General features: G+C 60.3%; 3 protein-coding genes across 7 annotated transcripts; 2 read left to right on the top strand and 1 right to left on the bottom strand.

Moving 5' to 3' along the window:
* The first annotated feature begins 3,527 nt into the window (after nt 1–3,527).
* LOC121157997 (capping protein, Arp2/3 and myosin-I linker protein 2) lies at nt 3,528–16,303 on the top strand. 2 transcript variants are annotated; one of them, XM_040982526.1, is made up of 39 exons: nt 3,528–3,668; nt 3,921–4,012; nt 4,118–4,168; nt 4,281–4,343; nt 4,450–4,574; nt 4,664–4,755; nt 4,934–5,004; nt 5,134–5,207; nt 5,334–5,409; nt 5,498–5,586; nt 5,678–5,772; nt 5,849–5,935; nt 6,030–6,142; nt 6,230–6,307; nt 6,402–6,478; nt 6,573–6,677; nt 6,774–6,843; nt 6,999–7,080; nt 7,172–7,268; nt 7,364–7,421; nt 7,542–7,714; nt 7,857–8,019; nt 8,104–8,205; nt 10,508–10,636; nt 10,727–10,840; nt 10,969–11,129; nt 11,208–11,295; nt 11,491–11,631; nt 11,733–11,799; nt 12,241–12,476; nt 13,216–13,316; nt 13,403–13,772; nt 13,842–13,964; nt 14,806–14,842; nt 14,985–15,056; nt 15,177–15,398; nt 15,549–15,629; nt 15,857–15,934; nt 16,016–16,303. In XM_040982526.1, the coding sequence occupies exons 1-39, from the start codon at nt 3,629–3,631 to the stop codon at nt 16,129–16,131; spliced, it is 4,209 nt and encodes a 1,402-aa protein (XP_040838460.1). In that variant the 5' UTR covers nt 3,528–3,628; the 3' UTR covers nt 16,132–16,303. The 2 variants fall into 2 exon arrangements, with proteins under 2 accessions (XP_040838460.1, XP_040838461.1); XM_040982527.1 differs by lacking the exon at nt 15,549–15,629.
* On the bottom strand, nt 15,613–18,714 carry LOC121157998 (adrenocortical dysplasia protein homolog). 2 transcript variants are annotated; one of them, XM_040982528.1, is made up of 13 exons: nt 18,562–18,714; nt 18,346–18,482; nt 18,149–18,242; nt 17,980–18,056; nt 17,807–17,851; nt 17,657–17,691; nt 17,396–17,547; nt 17,203–17,299; nt 17,029–17,100; nt 16,579–16,922; nt 16,373–16,464; nt 16,224–16,296; nt 15,613–15,780 (listed from the first exon to the last, which is right to left on the bottom strand). In XM_040982528.1, the coding sequence occupies exons 1-13, from the start codon at nt 18,658–18,660 to the stop codon at nt 15,694–15,696; spliced, it is 1,404 nt and encodes a 467-aa protein (XP_040838462.1). In that variant the 5' UTR covers nt 18,661–18,714; the 3' UTR covers nt 15,613–15,693. The 2 variants fall into 2 exon arrangements, with proteins under 2 accessions (XP_040838462.1, XP_040838464.1); XM_040982530.1 differs by lacking the exon at nt 15,613–15,780 and having other exon boundaries at nt 16,143–16,296.
* Nucleotides 18,715–19,344: 630 nt separating this feature from the next.
* Nucleotides 19,345–21,064, top strand: LOC121157715 (partitioning defective 6 homolog alpha). Of its 3 annotated transcripts, none has more exons than XM_040982056.1 (3): nt 19,345–19,407; nt 19,770–19,902; nt 20,179–21,064. In XM_040982056.1, the coding sequence occupies exons 1-3, from the start codon at nt 19,345–19,347 to the stop codon at nt 20,934–20,936; spliced, it is 954 nt and encodes a 317-aa protein (XP_040837990.1). In that variant the 3' UTR covers nt 20,937–21,064. The 3 variants fall into 3 exon arrangements, with proteins under 3 accessions (XP_040837990.1, XP_040837989.1, XP_040837987.1); XM_040982055.1 differs by having other exon boundaries at nt 19,770–19,992; nt 20,182–21,064; XM_040982053.1 differs by having other exon boundaries at nt 19,770–19,992.
* Nucleotides 21,065–21,066: the final 2 nt, after the last annotated feature.

Below are 21,066 nucleotides of genomic sequence, written 5' to 3'. Positions count from 1 at the left end.
CACTCATGAAACGTTAGCATTGTAGGTAGCCGTGTGATCTGTTAAGTCATATTATGGCCCCAGTTTCTAGTTTTCAATGAGAAGTAACAAAAAACAAGCTCTGTGGTGTTTTTTTAAAGGCAGGCAGATTTTCCATTCAGTGGTTCACTCCTCAGATGGCCATAAATTGCCTTGCCTGAGCCAATCCAGAGCCAAGAGCTGCTGTGTCCCATGTGGGTGAAGCAGCCCAAGGACTTGATCTTCCACTGTTTTCCCAGCATGGAGCTGGATTGAAGTGGAGCAGCCAGGACATGAACTGGTGCCCATATGGGATGTTGACATTGCACCCAACAGCTTAACCACACCATCACACTAGCTCCAGTTGTTTGTGGGCTTCATCTTGCTTAAGCTGTCCACGCCATCTGGGGTTCCAGGAAATCCATGGCCTTCTTGGACTGCAAAATTGTGAGCCTGGCAGCCCACTGCTTGGGTTGAAAGGCAGTGGTCAGATGCATGAGGTCTCCATCCCAACCATGGGTTAGCCACTCCGCGAGAAGTGTTTACGTTAAGCCAGTGTTGGTGCAGCAGGCTGCTGCCTGCGAACTGACATCTCGCTGGTCTGTATCCTAGCTGCTCCGGTTCTGATCCAGCTGCCTGCCAATGGCCTGGCCCAGCTCTGACCGTTGTGGCCTGTTGGGGAGTGAATCGGGATGGGTGATCTCACTCTTCAAACTCTGCCTTTTAGATAAATAATAAAAATTGGTTTATGTGTGCACCCAACTTTAGTAAATTGGTGGATATAATAGAAAATCTTCACAGAAAAATGAGACTGAGTTTACCTGTCTCTTCCACATAACTGGTCATATCTGTATGATATGCAAGTGTATTTGTTTTGGCTTGGGAAGGGAAAGGAGGCTTCGGCTGTGTTGGGGCTGGCTGAGTAGAGACCTGCCAGGCACCCTGCTCGGCTCTATTAAACACCAAGTAAGTGGCTACCACAGCCACTTTTCACCCATTGTTTGTACTGAAAACCTGTGGGCTGTCCCAGCGGTGCTTCCGGTTTCGGCTGCAAGTGACACTGGAGTAAAGTTATCAACTCCTTTGACCCTTCCTGCATTGGCATCCCCTCTTGTCTGCTGCCACCCAGCTCACCAAGTGCATACGCCTTCTGTGTTTGGGTGAGGATCTTATCTTTAAAACCACCTGGAGGTGATCACTTCTTGGCCCTTCAGCTAAGGTCAAGTGTAAAACCACCTGGTGGTGAATGTTTAGCACTTTCATACATGGCTATGCCTGGATTGATCCCCAGCCCTGGCACCTGGCTCCAGCCAGCCAGCCTCTGGTCCCCTTTGTGAGCATTAGCATTTCCCAAGCACGTACAGGGTGGCATGCTGTCCGGCCCAAACTGCAGTAAGCTGAAGGCATCTTGCTGAGTCGTCCATGGCAGGTGCTCCCTGCATCCCAGTTGGGCTTGTTTTGTTGTCACAGCCCTGTACACAAGAAAGTTTGCTGGCCAGCCCTGCATGGCTGTCCTCAGCTTGGTGCAGATCATCACTCCCTCAGCCAGCCCTACCTCCCCCCCCCCCATGAGCTCTAGGTACCGACAGTGCCCCTTCCAACGCTGTGCCAGCCTGCTGGGGCCCTCCACTTGAGCAGCTCCAGCCCTTGGGCATCCTTCCTTCCCGTGCTTTGTTCTTGGTGTTTTGGGTTTTGTTTTGTTTAATGGTGCTTCAAACATGTCTTCCATCTACTAATTTCACTCCCCAAACACCCACAACAGCCAGGGCTAGTTCACAAGGCAGGAACTCCATCCTGGTGTTCAGGTGGCAGGAGTCCAAATGCTAGGGCTACTGTTCCCTGCTGCCAGGAAGCTGGGGTAGAAGCTGAGCAGCTGCTTGAACATGTGCTTGGAAGAGCAACACAGCATTGCAGGCTGCCTAGCCCAGTGCACCATAAAACCAGTCCCTGCTCCTTGTCATTCTAAACAGAAAAACGCAGGGAAGAGAGTTTTCTGTCACTCTGCTGTCCTGGGTTGCCATGGTAAACTTGGCAAGCCTGAATGTGCCTGAAATGCCAGTCACTGTTGTGTGCAGGGCTGCTAATAAGCTCTTAATCTTGAGAAAGGAGCATTGCCAGGTGGGTTAATAGCTCCAATTTACAAAAAGAGAAACTGCAAGACCAGAGAGGCTAAAAAGAGGTTGGGTGAGAAAATTCTGGCTTCTAGGACACTCAGTCATTCTAAGTATGAGATGTACTGAAGTGTCACCCTCAAGTTTGTGACAGTTCTTTGGAACTCCAGAAGGTTCCATCTGGCAGACAGCCGGCCTTTTTTTTTTTTTTTTTTTTTTTTAATCATTAAGTCAGATTTACAGGGAGGAAAGACAGATCTTCCATCCTCTAGTTCACTCCTTAACCGGCTGCAACAGCAAGAGCTGAACTGAGCTGAAGCCAGGAGCTTCCCCTGGGTCTCCCATGCAGCTGCAGGGTCCCAAAGCTGTGGGCCTGCCCTCAACTGCTTTCCCAGGCCACAAGCAGGGAACTGGATGGGAAGTGGAGCAGCCGGGGACATGAACCAGCACCCATATGGGCTCCTGTAGATACAAGGCAAGAATTTAGCCACTAGGCTATCTTGCTGAGCCCCAGCCAGGCCCTTGCTTCCCTCTGTCAACAGCATTCTATCCCACTCCGTGAGCCCGTAGTTGTCATATCTGTGCCTATTGTGTAAGTGAACCAGGATGCAGAGGGGGACAGGATGCAGGATGGGCTCCAAGGGACCATTACCTGTATGTGAGGAGGTGTGGTCATGTCCTCTTGGGCCCAGCTGCATTTCCTAAGTGGAGTTTAATTTGATTGCCTGGAAGAGACTGCTGTTTCTGTCGGGCGGGCAGGTTCTCCCACCCCCTAAACTTCGCAGTAATGTCTTCCCTTTGCTCATAAGTCACCCTAACCTGGAGTCTTTGGGGTTCAAGTCTTAGCACACTAGGCCCATCCCTGAAAGGTCCTTCGTGGCCCCCCTACCTTCTGGCCCTGACCCAGCCCCAACCCAATGAAGCTAAGGATCCCTCTGCCAGGGAAGGGTTTTGGGCTCATCAGGCGTTTGTTGCCCCGCCACTCCAAAACTTACTTGGACCCTTAAAGGATCACGGACCCCAGATCTGAATATTTTCAGATATGGGGAGTGACTGGTTGGCCCTCCTCCCCAGGCTGGGCTTGGGAGGGGCTGGCACGGGGTGGACCACAGGGATGCCCTGACGGGCAGCGCCCCCTGGTGTTTGCAGCGGGCACTGCGGCACGGGGGTGTGGAAGTTGGGGACTAGGACCGCTAAAAGCACGCGACCCTGTATGCTGCACCAGTCCCCCACATCGCTGGTGTACCCTGGCGAAGGTGCTCCCGCATAACGGACCGAACAGCTAGAATTCGCTTGCCCACCACCCGGATACACTCACACCCTGTCCTCAGGCGAGGCTCCGGGGTGGGGAGGAGCCGGGCCGGGGGCGGCCTGCCAGGAAGCGGCACGTACCTTCCGCTGCAGGAGGAGCAGGTGGCTGCTGTACGGGACTGGGCCCCAGGCTTCCTGTGTGCGCGCCCGCCCGCTACGGTTTCCCGCCAGAGCTGGTTGGGCCCCCTGGGCCGGCCTTGACCGGCCCCATGGCCCAGACCCCCGACGGTATATCCTGTGAGCTGCGAGGTAAGCGCTAGTCCTTCCCTTCCACCTGGCGGGGAGGAAGTAGAGCGGGCCCCTAAACCAGACACCCCTCCCACCCCACACCCAGCGCCCAGAAGGTATCGCCGGAGGTTCTCTCTGCTCCTCTGGCGCACCACCACGCCCTGGATCACCCTTCCTTCCTGGCCGACCCAGAGCTGAGCCCAGGCGCCCAGGCTGCTACACATCGTGGGCACGAGTAGGCCCCATTAAAACCCAAGCAATTGCCTTCCACAGGTGAAATCACAAGGTTCCTGTGGCCCAAGGAGGCAGAGCTGCTGCTGAAAGCCTGGTTACCCAGCCAGGGTGCTGAGCGAAGCCATGTCTTGGTATGGTGGGGAAGGGGCCAAGGCCAGGAGAACCACAGGGATCCAGCAAGGCAGAGCCTTGTGCCCAGCCCAGAGTGCCACTGTCTCCTCCCTCCCCCATCCCAGGTGCTGCTGCGGTGGAGGGCCTACCTGCTGCACACCTCCCTCCCACTGAGGGTGAGTCTCAGGGCTGGGTCACCCTCTGCCCCCACCATCCAGGGCGGTGGCAACTCCTGGGCAGATACCTAGGGATGAGACTTGGCTCCAGCTGACCCCAGCGCCTTCCCAGGTGGACTGTACATTCAGCTACCTGGAGGTCCAGGCCATGGCATTACAGGAGACACCCCCACAGGTGAGATGTGGTCCCCTGCTCCCAGGGCCTGCAGCCTGTTCTGCCTCCCCATCCCTGGAGCCCAGGCCTAACACAGCCAGCCCAGCCCTCCTCCCTCCCTTCCCAGGTCATCTTTGAGCTGGAGTCTCTGCCCGAGCTGGTCTTGGAGCTGCCTGGGGTGGCTGCCCTGGAAGAGCTGGCACAGCATGTAGCCACAGCCATCAAGAAGGTGTTCCCTCGCTCTACCCTGGGGTGAGGCCTGGTAGCCTGAAGGGGCGGCTAGGGGCTCCCCTCACATGGAGGGGAGACCCTTGCTTCCTTCTCCTTTCTGCCTTCCTTAGGAAGCTGTTCCGGAAGCCCACTCCTCCCTCCATGCTGGCACGACTGGAGAGGAACAGCCCTGTGGAGCCCACTGCCCAGGGCGGCCCCTGTGGTGAGTCGGGCAGAGCCAAAGCCTCTCCTTGCTACCCCTGCAACTGGTAGCTCCCAAACCCTGGAGCTGTGGGGCGCCCAAGCCGAGCCTGGGTTCCCCTTGGTCCTCTTCCTGCCTCTGATATGTAGTCTCTTTGCTCCCCTCTGCCATACCCCTGGCACCCACCCCACACCCCCAGGAGGCTTCTTGGAGACTTACGAGGCTCTGTGTGACTACAATGGTTTCCCCTTCCGAGAGGAGATTCAGTGGGTAAGAGCAGGGCCCTGGGTAGGGTGGAGTGCTCTCGAGATGGACATCTGGTCACCCTCATGCACTGACCACACCCTTCCCGGCCCCTTATGAGCTCTGAGCCCCTGGTCTACACTTTGCTCCATCCAGGACGTGGACACCATCTATCACCAACAGGGCTGCCGCCATTTCCGCCTGGGAGACTTTACCCACCTTGGCAGTCGGTGAGTGGCCTGCCAGAGGTGGGAGGTTCCAGTGTGTGCCTTCCTGGGCCTCAGCTGGGCCTGGGATTGGCCATGAGGGAGGGGGGGCAGGCGCAGAGCTCCACCCATTCAGTCTTCCCCACCTAGGGACCTGGCCTTAAGTGTGGCTGCCCTGTCCTACAACCTGTGGTTCCAGTGCCTGTCCTGTGTGGACATGAAGCTGGTGAGAGGGGAGTGGCGGGGAGAGACCATGGGTATCAGGGAGAGGGTCCCACGTTCTCTGAGCTGCCCCCCACCCTGTGGTCCGCCAGAGCCTTGAGGTCTCAGAGCAGATTCTGCATATGATGAGTCAGTCGTCCCATCTGGAGGAGCTGGTACTGGAGAGCTGTGGCTTGAAAGGGTGAGGCTGAGCCAGGAAATGGGAGTCTGTGGCCAGAGGAGGCCTGGGCATGCAGATCCCTATCTCATAGCTGTGTTTCTGGTCACCCCAGAGATTTTGTCCGACGGCTGGCCCAGGCACTGGCAGGACATGGCAAATCTGGGCTTCGCAAGCTCAGCCTGGCAGGGAACCTGTTGGATGATAGAGGTATGGCCGGCCACACCTGGGCGACCCTGGGGCTGGGGGCTGGAGGTAGGAAGCCTCATGGTGGAGAACCCCTCAGGCATAGCTGCGCTCAGCAGACACCTGGAGCACCGGCAAGGAGCCCTGCGGAGACTCAGCCTGGCACAGACAGGGATGACTCCGAGAGGTGGGCCTGGCGGAGGCGGGGAAGGGGCGGCAGGTGGCTTGGCCTTGGGCCTCCTTGCTCAGCTGGGTTCCCCTGCCACGACCACCACTACCAGGAATGAGAACTCTGGGCCGGGCGCTGGCCGCAAACACCGCCTTCGACTCTGCTCTGACCCACCTCGACCTGTCTGGGAACCCTGGGGCGCTGGGGGCGTCCGAGGACAGTGGGGTGAGTGGCTGTGTTCAGACTTCCAAGCTGGGGGGTGTGCTAGGTAAGCATTCCTAGTGACACCCCCTCTTGCCATCCTCCCACCAGGGCCTCTACGCTTTCTTGAGCCGTCCCAATGTTCTGGTCTTCCTCAATCTCGCAGGGACTGACTTGGCCCTGGACACTGTGAGGGGGCGCGTGGCTCGGCGCGGGGCGGGTCAGGCTCGGGCCGCCCCAGGTTGGGTCATGGCGGCCAACCTCCTCTCCTTCCTTGCCACAGCTCTTCGCTGCTCTGGCCCGAGGCTGCTGCTCCCACCTATCTCACCTGGACGCCTCCAGGAACGTCTTCTCCCGCTCGTAAGAGAGGCAGGGTGAGGAATGGGGAGCAGGGAAACTGTGGGGCTCGTCCATGAGCCCCAATGTCCACCTCTCCCATTGCTCGCTACCTCAGGAAGGCCCGGGCCGCTCCGGCCGCGCTGCAGCTCTTCCTCAGCCGCGCGGGGACGCTGCAGGACCTGCGCCTGGCCGGCTGCAAGCTGCCACCAGACGCGCTCAGGTCAGGGTCGCCCCTGTCGCACCCACAGCCTCCCCACCCCCCTACCCCTGGCCTCCTCAGCCAGCTCCTGACGCCCCCTATGACATCCCCTCCCAGGGCGCTTTGGGATGGCCTTGCGCTCAACACTCACCTCCACGACTTGCACCTGGACTTGAGTGCTTGCGAGGTGAGGCAGCTCCGAGCAGAGCTGTGAGCTTGTCGGTGGCCTTTGGGCTGGGAGATCAGGTGAACCGGGCCTTGGAGCGCCTGCTCCTTCCATCCCCGCCACCCCAACATGGGAGGGCTGGGGGTTCTGAGTGTGCCCCCACCTTCCACTTGCAGCTGCGCTCCGCGGGAGCCCAGGTGATACAAGACTTGGTGTGCGACGCAGGCGCCGTGAGCTCCTTGGATCTGGCGGATAATGGTGAGACCCACTAGGGACCCTTTCTTCCTCGCATCATCCAGGCCACACCAGAGCCTCGCCTCGTGCGTGATCCCGGTTCTCCGTGACCCAGGTTTCGGCTCAGACATGGTGACGCTGGTGCTAGCCATCGGGAGAAGTCGTTCCCTGAGACACGTGGCGCTCGGAAGGAACTTCAACGTCCGCTGCAAGTGAGCCCCATTGCCCGGCCTCCCAACCTCCCAACCAGCGCCCTTCCTCCCTGTGCGCCCCACCCTGCTCCAAACGCGGCCCCGCCCACCCACAGGGAGACCCTGGATGATGTCCTGCACCGGATTGTCCAGCTCGTACAGGACGACGACTGTGTAAGTTCCCGGGCCCTTGTGTGTGTTTGGGGCTGGACAGCACAGCCCCTTGGCCTCTCTTACCCGGGGACCTGTCCTCCTCCCTGACCCCATCCATCAGGGGCTTTCTCTGAATCTCAGCCTCTGCAGTCCCTGTCCGTGGCTGAGTCGCGCCTGAAGCTGGGCGCCAGCGTCCTACTCCGGGCCCTGGGCACCAACCCTAACCTGACGGCGCTGGATATCAGTGGCAACGCCATGGGAGACGTGGGGGCCAAGATGCTGGCCAAGGCGCTGCGGGTCAACACCAGACTCCGGTGGGCGGGGCCAGGGTGGGGCCGACGGGGAGGGGCGTGGTGTGGGAGGAGCTTGCCATGATGGGACAGCTGGCGGGCCAGGCCGGTGGGCAGCTGGGGCCTTGCGGGGTTCGGCTCGGGACCGAAGTCTTGCCCGACCCAGGTCGGTGGTCTGGGACCGGAACCACACGTCTGCTCTGGGCCTGCTGGACGTGGCGCAGGCCCTGGAGCAGAACCACAGCCTGAAGGACATGCCTCTGCCGCTGAGCGACGTGGCCCAGGCGCAGCGCAGCCGCCCGGAACTGACGGCCCGTGCGGTCCACCAGGTGGGCTGCCGATTCCCCGACCCTCGCTCTCGGCCGCGCCTAGGTCCACCTGCCCTCGCTTGTCTCACGAGCCCTCGCCTGCAGATACAAGCCTGCCTTCTGAGGAACAACCGCGCGGACCCCGGCTCTTCCGACCGCGCGTCCCGTCGTCAGCCGCCGACTCTGGTCTCCCTGCCCTCGGAGCAGGTCCTGGTTTCCTCCCCAACCCTGGGAGGTAGGGGATAGGGAGCGCCCGGGAGCCTCCGGGGCAGGGGCGGGCCAAGCAAGTCCCACTACTGGGAATGGAGACAGCCAGCCGCTCCTGAAACGGCACCCGGGGTAGGAGCTGGGTTCCTTTAAGCGTGTCTTACAGTTTCCCTGACTTTCCTTGGCTTCACAGGACCCCTGGCCCGCTCACACTGACCTTTGTACCTTCAAACCCAGCAGCCCTTTCTCCACCTTTATCTCCCTCCAACTGTCTTTCTTTATTTAAGATGTTGCTTCCTCTCCACTCTCCTATCTGCATCCTCTGGTTCTCTCTCCAAGTCCTCCGCTGTTTGTCACGGCTTTCTCAGGTGGTAAGATGAGCAGGGAATGGGATGGGAATGTGATGCAGCTGGGGCTCCACGCTCAGAATGTGGTGCTGGTGCTGTGAGCTGTGGTTTCACCTGCTGAGGCACAATACTGGCCCTGCAGAGCCCACTTTTTTTTTTTTTTTTTTTTTTTTTTTTTTACTTATTTTATGTATTTGAAAGCCAGATTTACAGAGAGAGGAAGCAATCTTCCGTCTGCTAGTTCACTCCCCAAATGGCTACACCAAATGAAGCTTGACCAGACCAAAGCCAGGAGTCAGGAGTTTCCTCCGTGTTTCCCATGTGGGTCCATGGGCCCAAGAACATGGGCCATCCTGTGCTATTTTTCTAGAAGCATTAGCAGGGAGCTGGATGGAAAATGGAGCAGCCAGAATCTTAACGGGCACCCATATGAGATGCTGGTGCTGCAGGTGGCAGCTTAGCCTGTTGCTCCATGGAGTTGTTCCTAAGGCCAAGCATCTTTTGTTGTTTAAAGATTTATTTTTATTGGAAAGTCAGATTTACACAGAGAAAAGATAGAAAGAGCTATTCTGGGGCCCAGCACAGTAACCTTGTGGCCTTGTATGTACTGGGATCCCATAAGGGCACCAGCTTGTATCCTGATGGTCTTGCTTCCCATCCAGCTCCCTGATTTTGACCTGGGAAAACAGTTGAGGATGGCCCAAAGCCTTGGGACCCTGCACCTGTGTGGGAAACCCAGAAGAAGCTCCTGGCTCCTGGCTTCGGATTGGCTCAGCTCTGGCCATTGCAGCCACTTGTTGAGTGAAATCAGTGGATAAAAGATCTTCATCTCTGTTCCTCCTCCTCTCTGGATATCTGTCTTTTTAATAAATAAAAAAAAAAACTTTTTTTAAAGATTTATTTTTATTACAAAGTCAGACATACAGAGAGGAGGAGAGACAGAGAGGAAGATCTTCCATCTGCTGATTCACTCCCCAAATGAGCGCAACGGCTGGTGCTGTGCCAATCCGAAGCCAGGATCCAGGAACCTCCTCCAGGTCTCCCACACGGATGCAGGGTCCCAAGGCTTTTGGGCCGTCCTCCACTTCTTTCCCAGGCCACAGGCAGAGAGCTGGAAGGGAGGTGGAGCAACCAAGACACAACCCAACGCCCATATGGGATCCTGCTACATGCAAGGCAAGGACTTTAGCCACTAGGATTCTGTGCTAGGCCTTTTGTTGTTGTTTTTAAAGATTTATTTTTATTAGAAGAGTATATTTTATAGAGAGAAGGACAGATCTTCCATGTGCTCATTCACTCCTCAAATGGCCACAAGATGAAAGCTGAACTAATCTAGTATATGTGCTGCTGAAGCGAGCTGAAAGCTGAACTAATCTAAAACCAGGAATTTCTTCCGGGTCTCCCACATGGATGTAGGATTTGGGCTCTCCTTCATTGCTTTCCCAGGCCACAAGCAGGGAGCTGGATGGGAAGTGGAGCAGCCGGGGCACAAACTGATACCCGTATGGGATGCTGGGGCTTCCAGGTGGAAGATTGGCCTGTTGAGCCCCCAGCCCCATCCTGAAGGCCTGGCACCTTGATGCAGACATGGTATAGGAGCTTAGCGCTCTGCACACCTTCTGGCGATTACATCTTGTTCCAGAAACCTGTGGTCCTATTGCAGCCAGCCCAGACTCATGCCCACAGTCAAGTCACCATCCTCCTCATTCATACTCTAGATGCCCCCCCCCAAAATCCTGTCACCTCTCTTGTCCTCATCTAACTCTGGCTCCTGTTACTCTGTCTCTCACGAGCGCACACAGTCTCTCCTGGCTATTTGGGAGGGACAGGAAAGATGCTGCTATTCATCTTTGAAAAGATTAGGGGTCTCTTGTGACTGACTGGCCATTGGAGAGACGCTGGGGGAGAGTCTGGGAGGAGGCTTGGCTGGGCCTGACTTCCTCCTATCCCCACAGGAGGTGAATGAGCTGTGCCAGTCAGTACAGGAGCATGTGGAGCTGCTGGGCTGCGGGGCTGGGCCCCAGGCAGAAGCTGCTGTGCGCCAGGCAGAGGATGCTGTGCAGAATGCCAACTTCTCTCTGAGTGTGAGTGCCCACCTGCTCCCCCCTTCTTGAGGGTCTGCCCCTCCCTGGCTGGGCATCCACTTGCAGTTCTCACTTCCTTCTTGGTCCCAGATCCTGCCCATTCTCTATGAGGCTGGGAGCTCCCCCAGCCATCCTTGGCAGCTCCGGCAGAAGCTGCAGGGCCTGCTGGGACAGGTGGGAGAGGTCTGCCGCCAGGACGTCCAGGTGAGCCGCGGCTCCTGTGCCAGACCCCAGCTGTGGCCTGCTAAGTCCATGTTTGGGGAGGAAGGGGATTGGGGAAGGCTGGACCCTCAAACCTAGCGGTCTGGGTGCACTGTCACCTTTGTGCCCAGGACTTCACACAGGCCACGTTGGACACAACGAGGAGCCTCTGCCTGCAGATGCTGCAGGCACCTGGCTGGAAGGAGCAGCTCGAGGGCATCCTGGTGGGATCCCGGGGCCTCCCGGAGCTGCTCCCGGAGCAGCTGCTGCAGGACGCCTTCACCAGGCTCAGGTAAGCTGGGTGGGTCAGGTGGGGTGCCTGGGGCAGGGCAGGGCCAGCCTTCTAATCCCCACCCTCTCCTGTTCTCAGGGACATGCGGCTGTCTGTCACGAGGACCTTGGCAGAGAGCATTGTGGCTCAGGCTGTGGCGGGTCTGAGTGCTGCCCGGGATCGGCTGGTGAGGGGTACTGGGCACACCTCTGCCTGCACACGCACACACATGCACACACGCAGGGTGGCCTGGACGTCTACCTTGCAAGGTCTTCTCGGGTCATGTATACCAGGGCTATTTCAGGAGGTTGGGGGCTTAGCATGATGGGATCGTGTGGCTGAAGCCCCATCTGCTCCATCCCTGGACTGCTGGATCCTGCAGATGGAGAGTCTGGCTCAGACTGCCCCAGTGGTCATGGCCCCTGCCCTGCCGGCACTGGATGGAGATGTGCCCAGCCCCTTTGGGCCCAGGGAGTTGAATGATCTTTTCTTCCCTGATAATGATGAGGAGGTGGAGGAAGAGGTGAGTGCCCTCCTTCCTCTGGAGTGTGGGAGGAGGAGCCCCTCTTCCTGGGCTATGCTCCCTGAATCCTTGCTGAGTTTCACACACCCTCCTCCCCCCAGGATGCCAGTACCCTACGGAAATGGCCGGATCCCAGCCACTGCCTTCACCTGCTTCCCACCACTCGGGGTGAGGCGGGGTCTTGAGGGAAGGGAGTCTGCCCAGGTAGACTGAAGCACCTTTTGATCTGGGGACAGAGGTGCCAGGCACATTCATTCAGCCCTCTCCCTGGTGCTTCCTGACAAAAGGCTGGGCAGGGCCAGGCCCCTCATGCCGCCTGCAAAGCTGAGGTCTGCTGTGGTCAGCATGGGAGGGGACCTGGCCAGACCAGAGCCAGGTCACCAAGCTCAAGTCGCTGCCTCCACCCCCGTCTAACCCCCTCCTCCAGGATGCGCATGCTTGACGGCGGCGCGCTGCTCGGGAACGCGCTCAGCACCACGGACAGCAGCGGGGGGGGGCGGCGCAGCCGGGCCCCTCCCCACGCCCTGGGCGGGTCCCCGCCGCCCTAGCGCCTCTGCTACCACCTCCTCGGGTTCGGCGCTCAGTGCTGCTCTGGTGCTCTCCCCTCAGGTGCTGCTGAGGAAGCGAAGCCAGAGCCCGAGCTGGCGGCTCCAGGGGAAGATGCAGAGCCGCAGGCGGGGTCGTCCGCGCGCGGCTCTCCGAGCCCCGCGGCCCCCGGCCCCTCAGCTGGTCCACTTCCTCGCATGGACCTGCCACCCTCCGGGCAGCCCCTGCGCCATCCGACCCGGGCCCGGCCGCGGCCTCGCCGGCAGCACCACCACCGTCCGCCACCGGGGGGCCCCCAGGTGAGCGCTCTCTGCCCCCCCACAACTCCAGCGGAATCAGGGGGGTCGTGGGTGGCCTTGTCGCTCCTCGCAAGTGCTGGCAGACAGGGAGGTAGGATGTAAGGAGCCTAGGTTCTCTTGGTTGTGTGTTCATGGCCACGTTTGCGTCCTGGTTTCTTCCCGGCCACCCCTCACCCCAGGCCGTGCCCATGCAGGACCCTGGATGTTGAATGTGGGACTCCACCTGCCTGCGGTGGATGTGCGGTCAAGGGTGTCCGTTTCATCCTCCCTCTGAAAGATGTTGGGCAGTTGGGGGGTGCACTACTGTATCTGCTGCATGACTGGGGGTGTCTGTGTGGAGGGATGTGCGTGGGCTGGGTACTGGGAAGGGCAGTGGGCACCGGCCCAAGACCGAGGGAGGGAGGAGCTGGCTTGAGGCCCCCCAGAGGGTCTGACGCAGCAGCTGGCGTCGTTGAGGCGGCAGCAGACCGGGTGGGGTGGGGGCGGGGGTACTGCAGGGAACTGTTTGGAACAGGGGAAGTGGCAAGTGGCAGTGTGACCCAGGGGTGCGTGGGTGCAAGCCTGCTGGTGACCGGATGGTGCAAGGCACAGAGTGCACCCTGGGACCGGAAGAGATGGGGGCCAAGGTGTGTGTGCTCACCCAGGAGCTGGACAGCTGGTGGGGCTGGGGCATGCTGCTGGACAGGTGGGGGTGGGGAGAAGCCAGCTGGGCTCAGGCTGATCCTGTGGTGTCGCCCAGGTGCCCCCAGCCCTGCCGCAGGAAGGGAATGGGCTCAGCGCCCGCGTGGATGAAGGTGTAGAGGAGTTCTTCTCCAAGAGGCTGATCCAGCAGGAGCGTCTGTGAGCAAGGGGAAGCTGCTGGGGTCAGGCGGGACAGGGATGGCCCAGGCCGAGGGCTCTCCACTCACTGCTGCTTGTTCCTACAGCTGGGCCCCTGGGGAGGACCTGGCCGCAGAGGGGGGAACTACTCCTGTTCCCCGAACACTGAGAAAGAAGCTGGGCACCCTTTTTGCCTTCAAGAAGCCTCGCTCAACGAGGGGTCCACGGCCTGATCCAGAGACCAGCCCTGGGGCAGCCCCTCGTCTCCGAAAGACCACACTTGGGGACTTGCTCCGGCCACCAGCCCGTCCTGGCCGTGGGGAGGAGCCTGCTGGGGCTGAGGGGGGTACCAGTAGCCCTGACCCTGCCCGCAGAAGCAGGCCCCGATACACAAGGGATAGCAAGGCCTACTCCATGATCCTACTGCCTGCTGAGGAGGAAGAGGAGGAGGCTGCACTGAGTGCCAGGCCTGACAAGGTGAGGCCTGGTATGTGGGGAACAGGGATTTTGCTGGACTGTGTGTGATACAGGCATCTCTGTCCCCAGAGGCGGCCCCTGGAGCGGGGGGAAACAGAGCTGGCCCCTTCCTTTGAACAGCGTGTGCAAGTGATGTTACAGAGGATTGGTGTGAGCCGTAGCAGCGGGGGTGCAGAAGGCAAGAGGAAGCAGGTGAGCTGGGGGACACTGGGCAGTTTGGGTGACTAAAACCAGGTGGAGGCAACTAGGAAATAGCAGGCCTCATTAACCTACTTTGCCCCTTCCTCTTGCTACTCGTCAGATTTTTGTCCTGCTTAGGGTGGGTCTGACCAGGCCACAGGGATCTCCTCCTTGTACCTAGGAAATTCCTTCTCTGCAGATGCAACCCAAGAGCAGGTCACCTGTGCCTCAAAGAGCAGGCCCTCAGGGGCTTCCTTGGAGTGTTTCAGAAGCGGGGGCAGGCCTCAGCCCTGTGCTGTTCAATTCTGCCCAGTGCTGCCTCCGCCCTCCCCGCCCCTTGAGCCCCTACCATGATCACTGTTAAGAACTAGAGTTTAATAATTTTCAGGAAGAAACATACAGAGTAAGACTTGGCTCAGATTCACAAATGTGATAGTGCGGGAGGTGGATCCTGAGGTGGAGATCATGTCATCTGTGCATGCGACTGCTGTGTGCAGCCAACTCCCCACCTCTGCACCGGGAACTCTCTGCCATGCTCTCACTTCACCCCATGGTGGCCATCCTGGGGCTGGACTGAGAACAAGAGTGGGGAAAGCATTTGGTACTGTAGGACAACCCCATTCTATAGCACAATGCTGGCTTTGGGTCCAGGAACAGCTTCCAGCTGTTGCACACCCCGGGAGGCAGCAAGGGACCTGGCTGGCTTGATGTCCTGTCTCCAACCAGTACAATGTCTGCAAGTGAACCAGTTGATGGGAGTTCTGTCTTCTAAAGGACAAGAGGGAACAAAAGGCCAAGGCTGGCATAAAGGGGAGCTGGGCTGGGGTCTGACTCCTCTATCTCCCTCCTACAGAGCAAAGATGGCGAGATCAAGAAGGCTGGCTCAGACGGTAAGGGGAGAGCTGCAGTAGGACCCTGTTTTCATGGGGAGGAGGTTATCCTCCAAGTCCCCAAGGTGCTAGCTGGCCTGGGGGAGGGGTAGGAAAGGGCAGGTTTTTCTTTGTCCCCTGAGCGCCCAGCCCTGCCTTGCAGGTGACATAATGGACAGTTCCACAGAAGCCCCTCCCATCTCCATCAAGTCCCGCACCCACTCGGTGTCTGCAGGTGAGCGAGGTCCACTGTGGAGGTGATATGGGGACAGGCGGGAGTGTGGTGGGCATCAGACCCTGCTCACTCTGCTCTGAAGCCTCACCCAGGCACTCGCTCACACTTTTCTCCTGGCAGACCCCTCGTGCAGACCCAGCCCAGGGGGCCAGGGGCCTGAGGCCGCCTCCTGGAAGACACTGGGGCAGCAGCTGAACGCAGAGCTCAGGGGCCGCGGCTGGGGCCAACAGGATGGCCCAGGACCCCCATCCCCCTGCCCCAGCCTAAGCCCCCGCAGAGCCAGCCCCTCTCCTGACAGCCTAGGCCTCCCAGAGGACCCCTGTCTGGGCCCCAGGAATGAAGGTCAGCAGACACTCTAGCCTCCATTCTAATCTTGGGTCAGGCACTGCAGGAGGCCTTGCTGGGCACCCTGAAAGAAGGGGGGAAGGCCAAAGCCCAGGGCAGGGTGGGGGGCCTGCTGAGCACACACTCTGACCCTGTGGCCTCCCCCAGATGGCCAGCTGAGACCGCGGCCTCTGTCGCCAGGGCGGCGAGCAGTGTCTGTGCATGAGGACCAGCTCCAGGCCCCTGCTGGTGAGGGAGATGCCTCCGTGCAGGGTGGAACACGGGAGAGGGAAGGTGCTGGGTGCCTCTGCTTCTAGAAGGCCTCACCAGCAGAGCGTGGGCTCCAGGGAGCTGGGAGGCTGGGGACAAGAGCTGGGTGGGCTTGTCCTGGCTGTACCTCCTAAGGAACATGTGGGGCAGAGGTGGGGAGAAGGGATGGGCACGGCCAGCAAGCGAGCCTTCCTGTGGCCCCTCAGACCGGCCCCTGCGGCTGCAGCGCTCTCCTGTCCTCAAGCGCAGGCCGAAGCTGGAGGCACCCCCATCCCCAAGCCTAGGTGAGAGGGGGCCGGGGTGAGACACGAGTGCTGACTGCCTTGGGCAGCCCTGACCCCACTTCTCTCCCTTTTCTCCTTCAGGACCCAGTCTCGGAACGGAGCCTCGGCCCCCACCATCCCCGGAGCCTTCCCCCAGCCCTGAGCCAAGTCCCCCCTCCCCAGCCACAGACCAAAGAGGCGGCGGCCCCACCCTCTGACCCCTCCTCTCTTGCCGCATGAGATTATTTTATTAAAAAACTCGATGGAAGCACAGTGTAGCACTTTGTGTGCCCGGAAGCCCCCGTCACACCTGGGTTAGCTCTGACTCCGTGTGCGACTCCATGACAAGATGCAAAGCCCAGGCTATGAGCTGCGGGGGGAGCCTGGAAGGAGAGTGGACTGTGGGTCAGGTGGCCTTGGATGGCCGCCCTGGAGGAGAGAGGCAGGTGCAGGACTTACCTGATTGCCTGGAGCTGGGTGCAGAGGGAGGTACAGGGCAGCTGGTACTTATACTGGAAGCTGGAACCATCACGATGCTTTGTTGGTGGGTCCTACAAGGGGCACAGTGTCTGCAGAGGGTCCATCAGGTATCCCCTACCTGGTCTACCGCCACAGCCTCCACCCCTACCCCATTTGCCCCTTTGGCTGTGATGCATTGTACTCACCCACGCAGGATGGACCTCCTGGGTACCTGTGCTGGCTTCAGCCCTGAGAGAAGGCTGCTGGTTTTTGCAGGACAAACCTAACTCCTTAAACTCCAGGCTAGGTTTCCGGGCCTTGGTTGCATGGGCCTGATGTAGGTGGGGGCCACGGCTAAGGGGTGAGAGACTGGGAATAGAATTCAAGGGGATCGGGCTGGGTGTATAGTTAGAGAGGGCCGAGCAGGGGGCTGGCGAAAGTTGGCAGCTGATGCCCTGTGCTGAGTCTGGAGTTGACATAGCAGGCTGAAGGCTGGGGCCGGCCTCAATTTCCTGGGACAGCAGCGTAGGGCCAGGTAACACAGGTGTCCCTGGCAAAGGGGGAACTGACCGTAGGCTCCGCCCTGCTCACCGTGCATCCTCTCCCACTTCCAGCAGGAGTCTGACAGGGAGCAGGTGCAGCCCAGCAAGCCTCACCTGGGGCAGCACAGGAGAGCAGGCTTGGAGATGTGTCCAGTGGAGCCGGCTCTGATGGGGGCAGCTCAGGGTCTGGGGATACAAGGGAAGCTTAGCAGCTCTGGGGGCTCTGAGTTCCAGTTCCTTCCCCAATCACCAGATCCCCCTTGCTGACTTCTCTCCAGTCCTTCTTACCTTGTGGCCTCTGACCCAGGCCCAAAAGTTTTAGCATTTGCAGGTCATTCTCAGAGATGTGCAGCAGATGGCTGGGGACACTGTACACAACTCCTTCCTGTGGGTGGTGAATTCTCAGTCTGGCCCTAACTCAATCCCCCACCACCCTGATTCTGCCTCCACGGGGCCCTCTTCCCCCGCCCCCAAGACTGACCGTGGCCCCGCAGCGGGCAGCGGCCCAGTGGCTCAGAGGCGGAGTTGGGCAGGGGTCTGCCAACACCAGGCAGCTCTCAGCCAGGCGAACCAAACCCACCCGATGCTCCTGGTCCTCTTGCACCTCCTCCAGCAGCTGGGTCAGGGTCAGGCCTTGGGGCATGGCAGGTTGGGCAGAAACTCAGAGAAGGGAAGGTGGGCAGAAAGGGGTGAGGGCTGGGGAAAGGATCCCGTGGGATAATGGCTCAACCCATGTTCGCACCTGTGCTCGAGGGAGTGGACTCTGAGAGGTGGTCCCTAGAAGAACAGAATGGATGGCCTCAGGGCCCGGCCCATCCTCAGTCCCCATCCATTCGTGTCTGCCGTCCCCTAAACAGAACCCCTTCAGCCCTGACCTGAGCCCCAGACTCACGCGAGGCAGTCACAGAGCTTTCTCTGCACAGCAGAGTCCTGGTTACTGGAAAGAGAAAAAGGAAGGTGAAAGGCAGCCAATTGCTCCAGAGGCCCGAACCCTCCCACCTAGAAGAGCCCAGAAGGTGGGCGGTAGAGCTGTGCTGGCAGGTGCAGGGTGGAGGCGTTACCTACCAATCAATCACTGGGGCCCGGGGCTGCTCCAAGGGCAGGAGGCTAAAGCGATTCACCTGGAGGTAGAACTCCGAGGGCTGCAAGAAGGAGTTTTGGGCTGGACCTCAGGCGTTGTGGAGAGCCCGGCCCAGACCCTCTATGCCCACCCCGAGCAGGCCTTCAGACTCACCGCGGTGCCTTCAGACACCTGGACACAGACTTGGCAGTCCTGGAGTAGCAGCAGTCGGCCCTCGGTTCCAAGGAACCCGAACTCCTTCTCTTCCCTATCGCGAGCGTGACTGTCATGGCCCGGCCCGCCGGGACCCACCCACCCACCCACCTGGGGCTCTTTATCTCGCGCGCTCCCCAAATTGGGCTGTCGCTCACCAGTCCGAGGCGTCCAGGGCCTCCCGCGTCACCAGGCACCGGACACTGTGGGTCCCGTCGGACACGAGCAGCATGGCCTCCGAGTAGGACGCGTTGGGAGCACGGGATGGGCCCGGGGTCTCGGCGTCTTGCAATACCTAACGGCGCCCACCGGCATCAAACCAACCGTCCCGAGCTCCCGCTTCGCCCGCCAGGCCTCCCCGAGTTATGGCTCACCTTGAGCAGCTGCCCGGCCCGCGGACTCGAGAGAAACTCTGCCCCCAGGATCAGCTCTCGAATCCACGGCTTCAGGACCAAGGCACCACCACCGGCCATCCCCGTGAACACGGCCGGCCCGGCAGGCACCGATCTGCGCTTCCCGCGGGCGCCGCGGCCCCGCCTCCCGGCGGAAGAGGAAGCGCGTGTGGCTGGGCGGGTCCTGAGGCCGTGGCCCCGCCCCCGCGCGTGCGCACGAGGGCCCCGCTCGCCAGCTCGGACGTCTGAGGGGGGCTGGCCCGCTTGTTCTTAACGGGGACGTTCCTCGGAGCGGCCTGGCGTTGGGGCTGCTCGTCAAAACTTCCGTGGGGGCCGGGAAGGGAGGGACCAGATGGGAAAGGAGCGCGGGGGCCCGGCGGCTTCTGCCGTGTAACTCTGAGCGATTCAACAAGTATTTACTAATAGTCTCCTCATCTACCAAATGCTCGGTCCTGTGAGGCCAGAGGAAGCGGGGACACGGACAACGCTCGATACTGTCATTCCCCTCGCTCCCTCTCGCTCCCCGGCCGCGCGGACTCCAGCGTCGTGACGTAACAGCCGAGGAAGCCTCTTCTCTCCGCCACCCCCTCCCTTCGTTTCCAAGGAAACGTGGACTCCGCGTTTCCCCTCTCCGTCGCTGCCCACTTGACGTCATGGCCCGGGTGGGAGGGCGAGGCGGGGCGGCGCGGGCGGGCCGGCCGGACTGTGCACCTGCGCCGCGGCGGGGCCGCTTGGGGCTCGGTCCCCGGCCCGCCCGGCCCCGCCATGGCCAGGCCGCAGAGGACCCCGGCGCGCAGCCCCGACAGCATCGTCGAGGTGAAGAGCAAAGTAAGGGCTTCTTAGGTACCGGCTGCGGCCTCGACCCCAGGCGCTCCTAGGTCCCTCCCCCGCCTCGCTCTCCCCCGCTCCATCACCTTTCTTTCTCCATCCCCATCCTCTCCTTCCTCCATCCATCCTTCTCCCTTCCACTGCCGGGCTTCAGAGCCCTCCTGTGGCCCTGGTACCTGCAGTACCGGGCGGCAAAGACCTTGGACAGCGGCTCTCCACTGGAGCAGGAGATCTGGGCTTCAGGCAGCTTTTGCGGCAGTCCTTTCTCGCCCCTCATTTGCACCCTCAGCCTCTTGGGGAGGAAAGGGCACCTGCTTCTCCGCCTTGATGACCCCTCCTCTCTCCCCACCCCCGCCCTCCAGTTTGACGCCGAGTTCCGACGCTTCGCATTGCCCCGGGCTTCCGTGAGCTGCTTCCAAGAGTTCTCCCGGCTGCTGCGTATGGTGCACCAGATTCCGGGTCTGGACGTACTGCTCGGCTACACGGATGCCCACGGTGATCTACTACCCCTCACCAACGATGACAGCCTGCACCGGGCCCTGGCCAGTGGGCCGCCGCCGCTGCGCCTACTGGTGCAGAAGCGGGGTGAGGTTGGGGAAGGGTGGGCGGTCTCTTTGGGGCAGGGCAGCGCAGGTGTGTAAGGGTTAGTCCATATCCAGGGCAGCCTGCCCTTGGCCTGACCTCCAAGTGGTAGGAAGTGGCCATTGTTTCCTGTCAAGGGCCCGTGCGGGAGATGGGGTCTCTGATCACAACACCCCCTCTCTCCTGCAGCAGAAGCCGACTCCAGTGGCTTAGCTTTTGCCTCCAACTCCCTGCAGCGGCGCAAGAAAGGGCTGCTACTGCGGCCGGCGACATCCCTGCGCGCCCGGCCCCCCTTGCTCATCAGCCTCCCCCAGGACTTCCGCCAGATTTCCTCAGTCATCGACGTGGATCTCCTGCCCGAGACCCACCGGCGGGTGCGGCTGCACAAGCACGGCTCCGACCGGCCCCTTGGCTTCTACATCAGAGATGGTGTGAGCGTCCGGGTGGCCCCGCAGGGCCTGGAGCGGGTCCCCGGTATCTTCATCTCGCGCTTGGTCCGCGGGGGCCTGGCCGAGAGTACGGGGCTGCTGGCTGTCAGTGATGAGATCCTTGAGGTCAATGGCATCGAGGTGGCTGGGAAGACCTTGGACCAAGTGACGGACATGATGGTCGCCAACAGCCACAACCTCGTGGTCACTGTCAAACCCGCCAACCAGCGCAACAACGTGGTGCGGGGAGTGTCAAAGCGCCCAGTGGGGCCCTCCTCCTCCGTGGGGCCTGGGCCTGCTGAGCCAGACAGTGATGATGACAGCAATGACCTGGTCATTGAGAACCGCCAGCCTCCCTGTTCCAATGGGCTGACTCGGGGGCCTGCGGGCTGGGACCTGCATGCCAGCTGCCTACTTCCTGGTGCCCACAGCTCTTTGCCCTCCCTAGATGGCCAGCAGCAGGCTGGCTTGGGCTGGGGAAGTCGCATGCGCGGAGATGGGAGCGGCTTCAGCCTGTGACAGGCCAATGGTGCCATCTCTTGGCTGGCACAGCTTTTGGGACTGGGCAGGGACTTCCCATCCACCAGGGTGTTTGGTTTGCTCACAGTGATCCCTTGGCCTAGGGGACATTAAAAATTTTCTACAGATG

The sequence above is a fragment of the Ochotona curzoniae genome, unplaced genomic scaffold (genome assembly GCF_017591425.1).
Source record: "Ochotona curzoniae isolate NIBS_2020 unplaced genomic scaffold, NIBS_Ocur_1.0 contig_3622, whole genome shotgun sequence".
In the NCBI taxonomy this organism is placed as follows: domain Eukaryota; kingdom Metazoa; phylum Chordata; class Mammalia; order Lagomorpha; family Ochotonidae; genus Ochotona; species Ochotona curzoniae.
The sequence above is the reverse complement of the archived record's forward strand: the minus strand, read 5'-3'. Positions and strand labels throughout refer to the sequence as shown.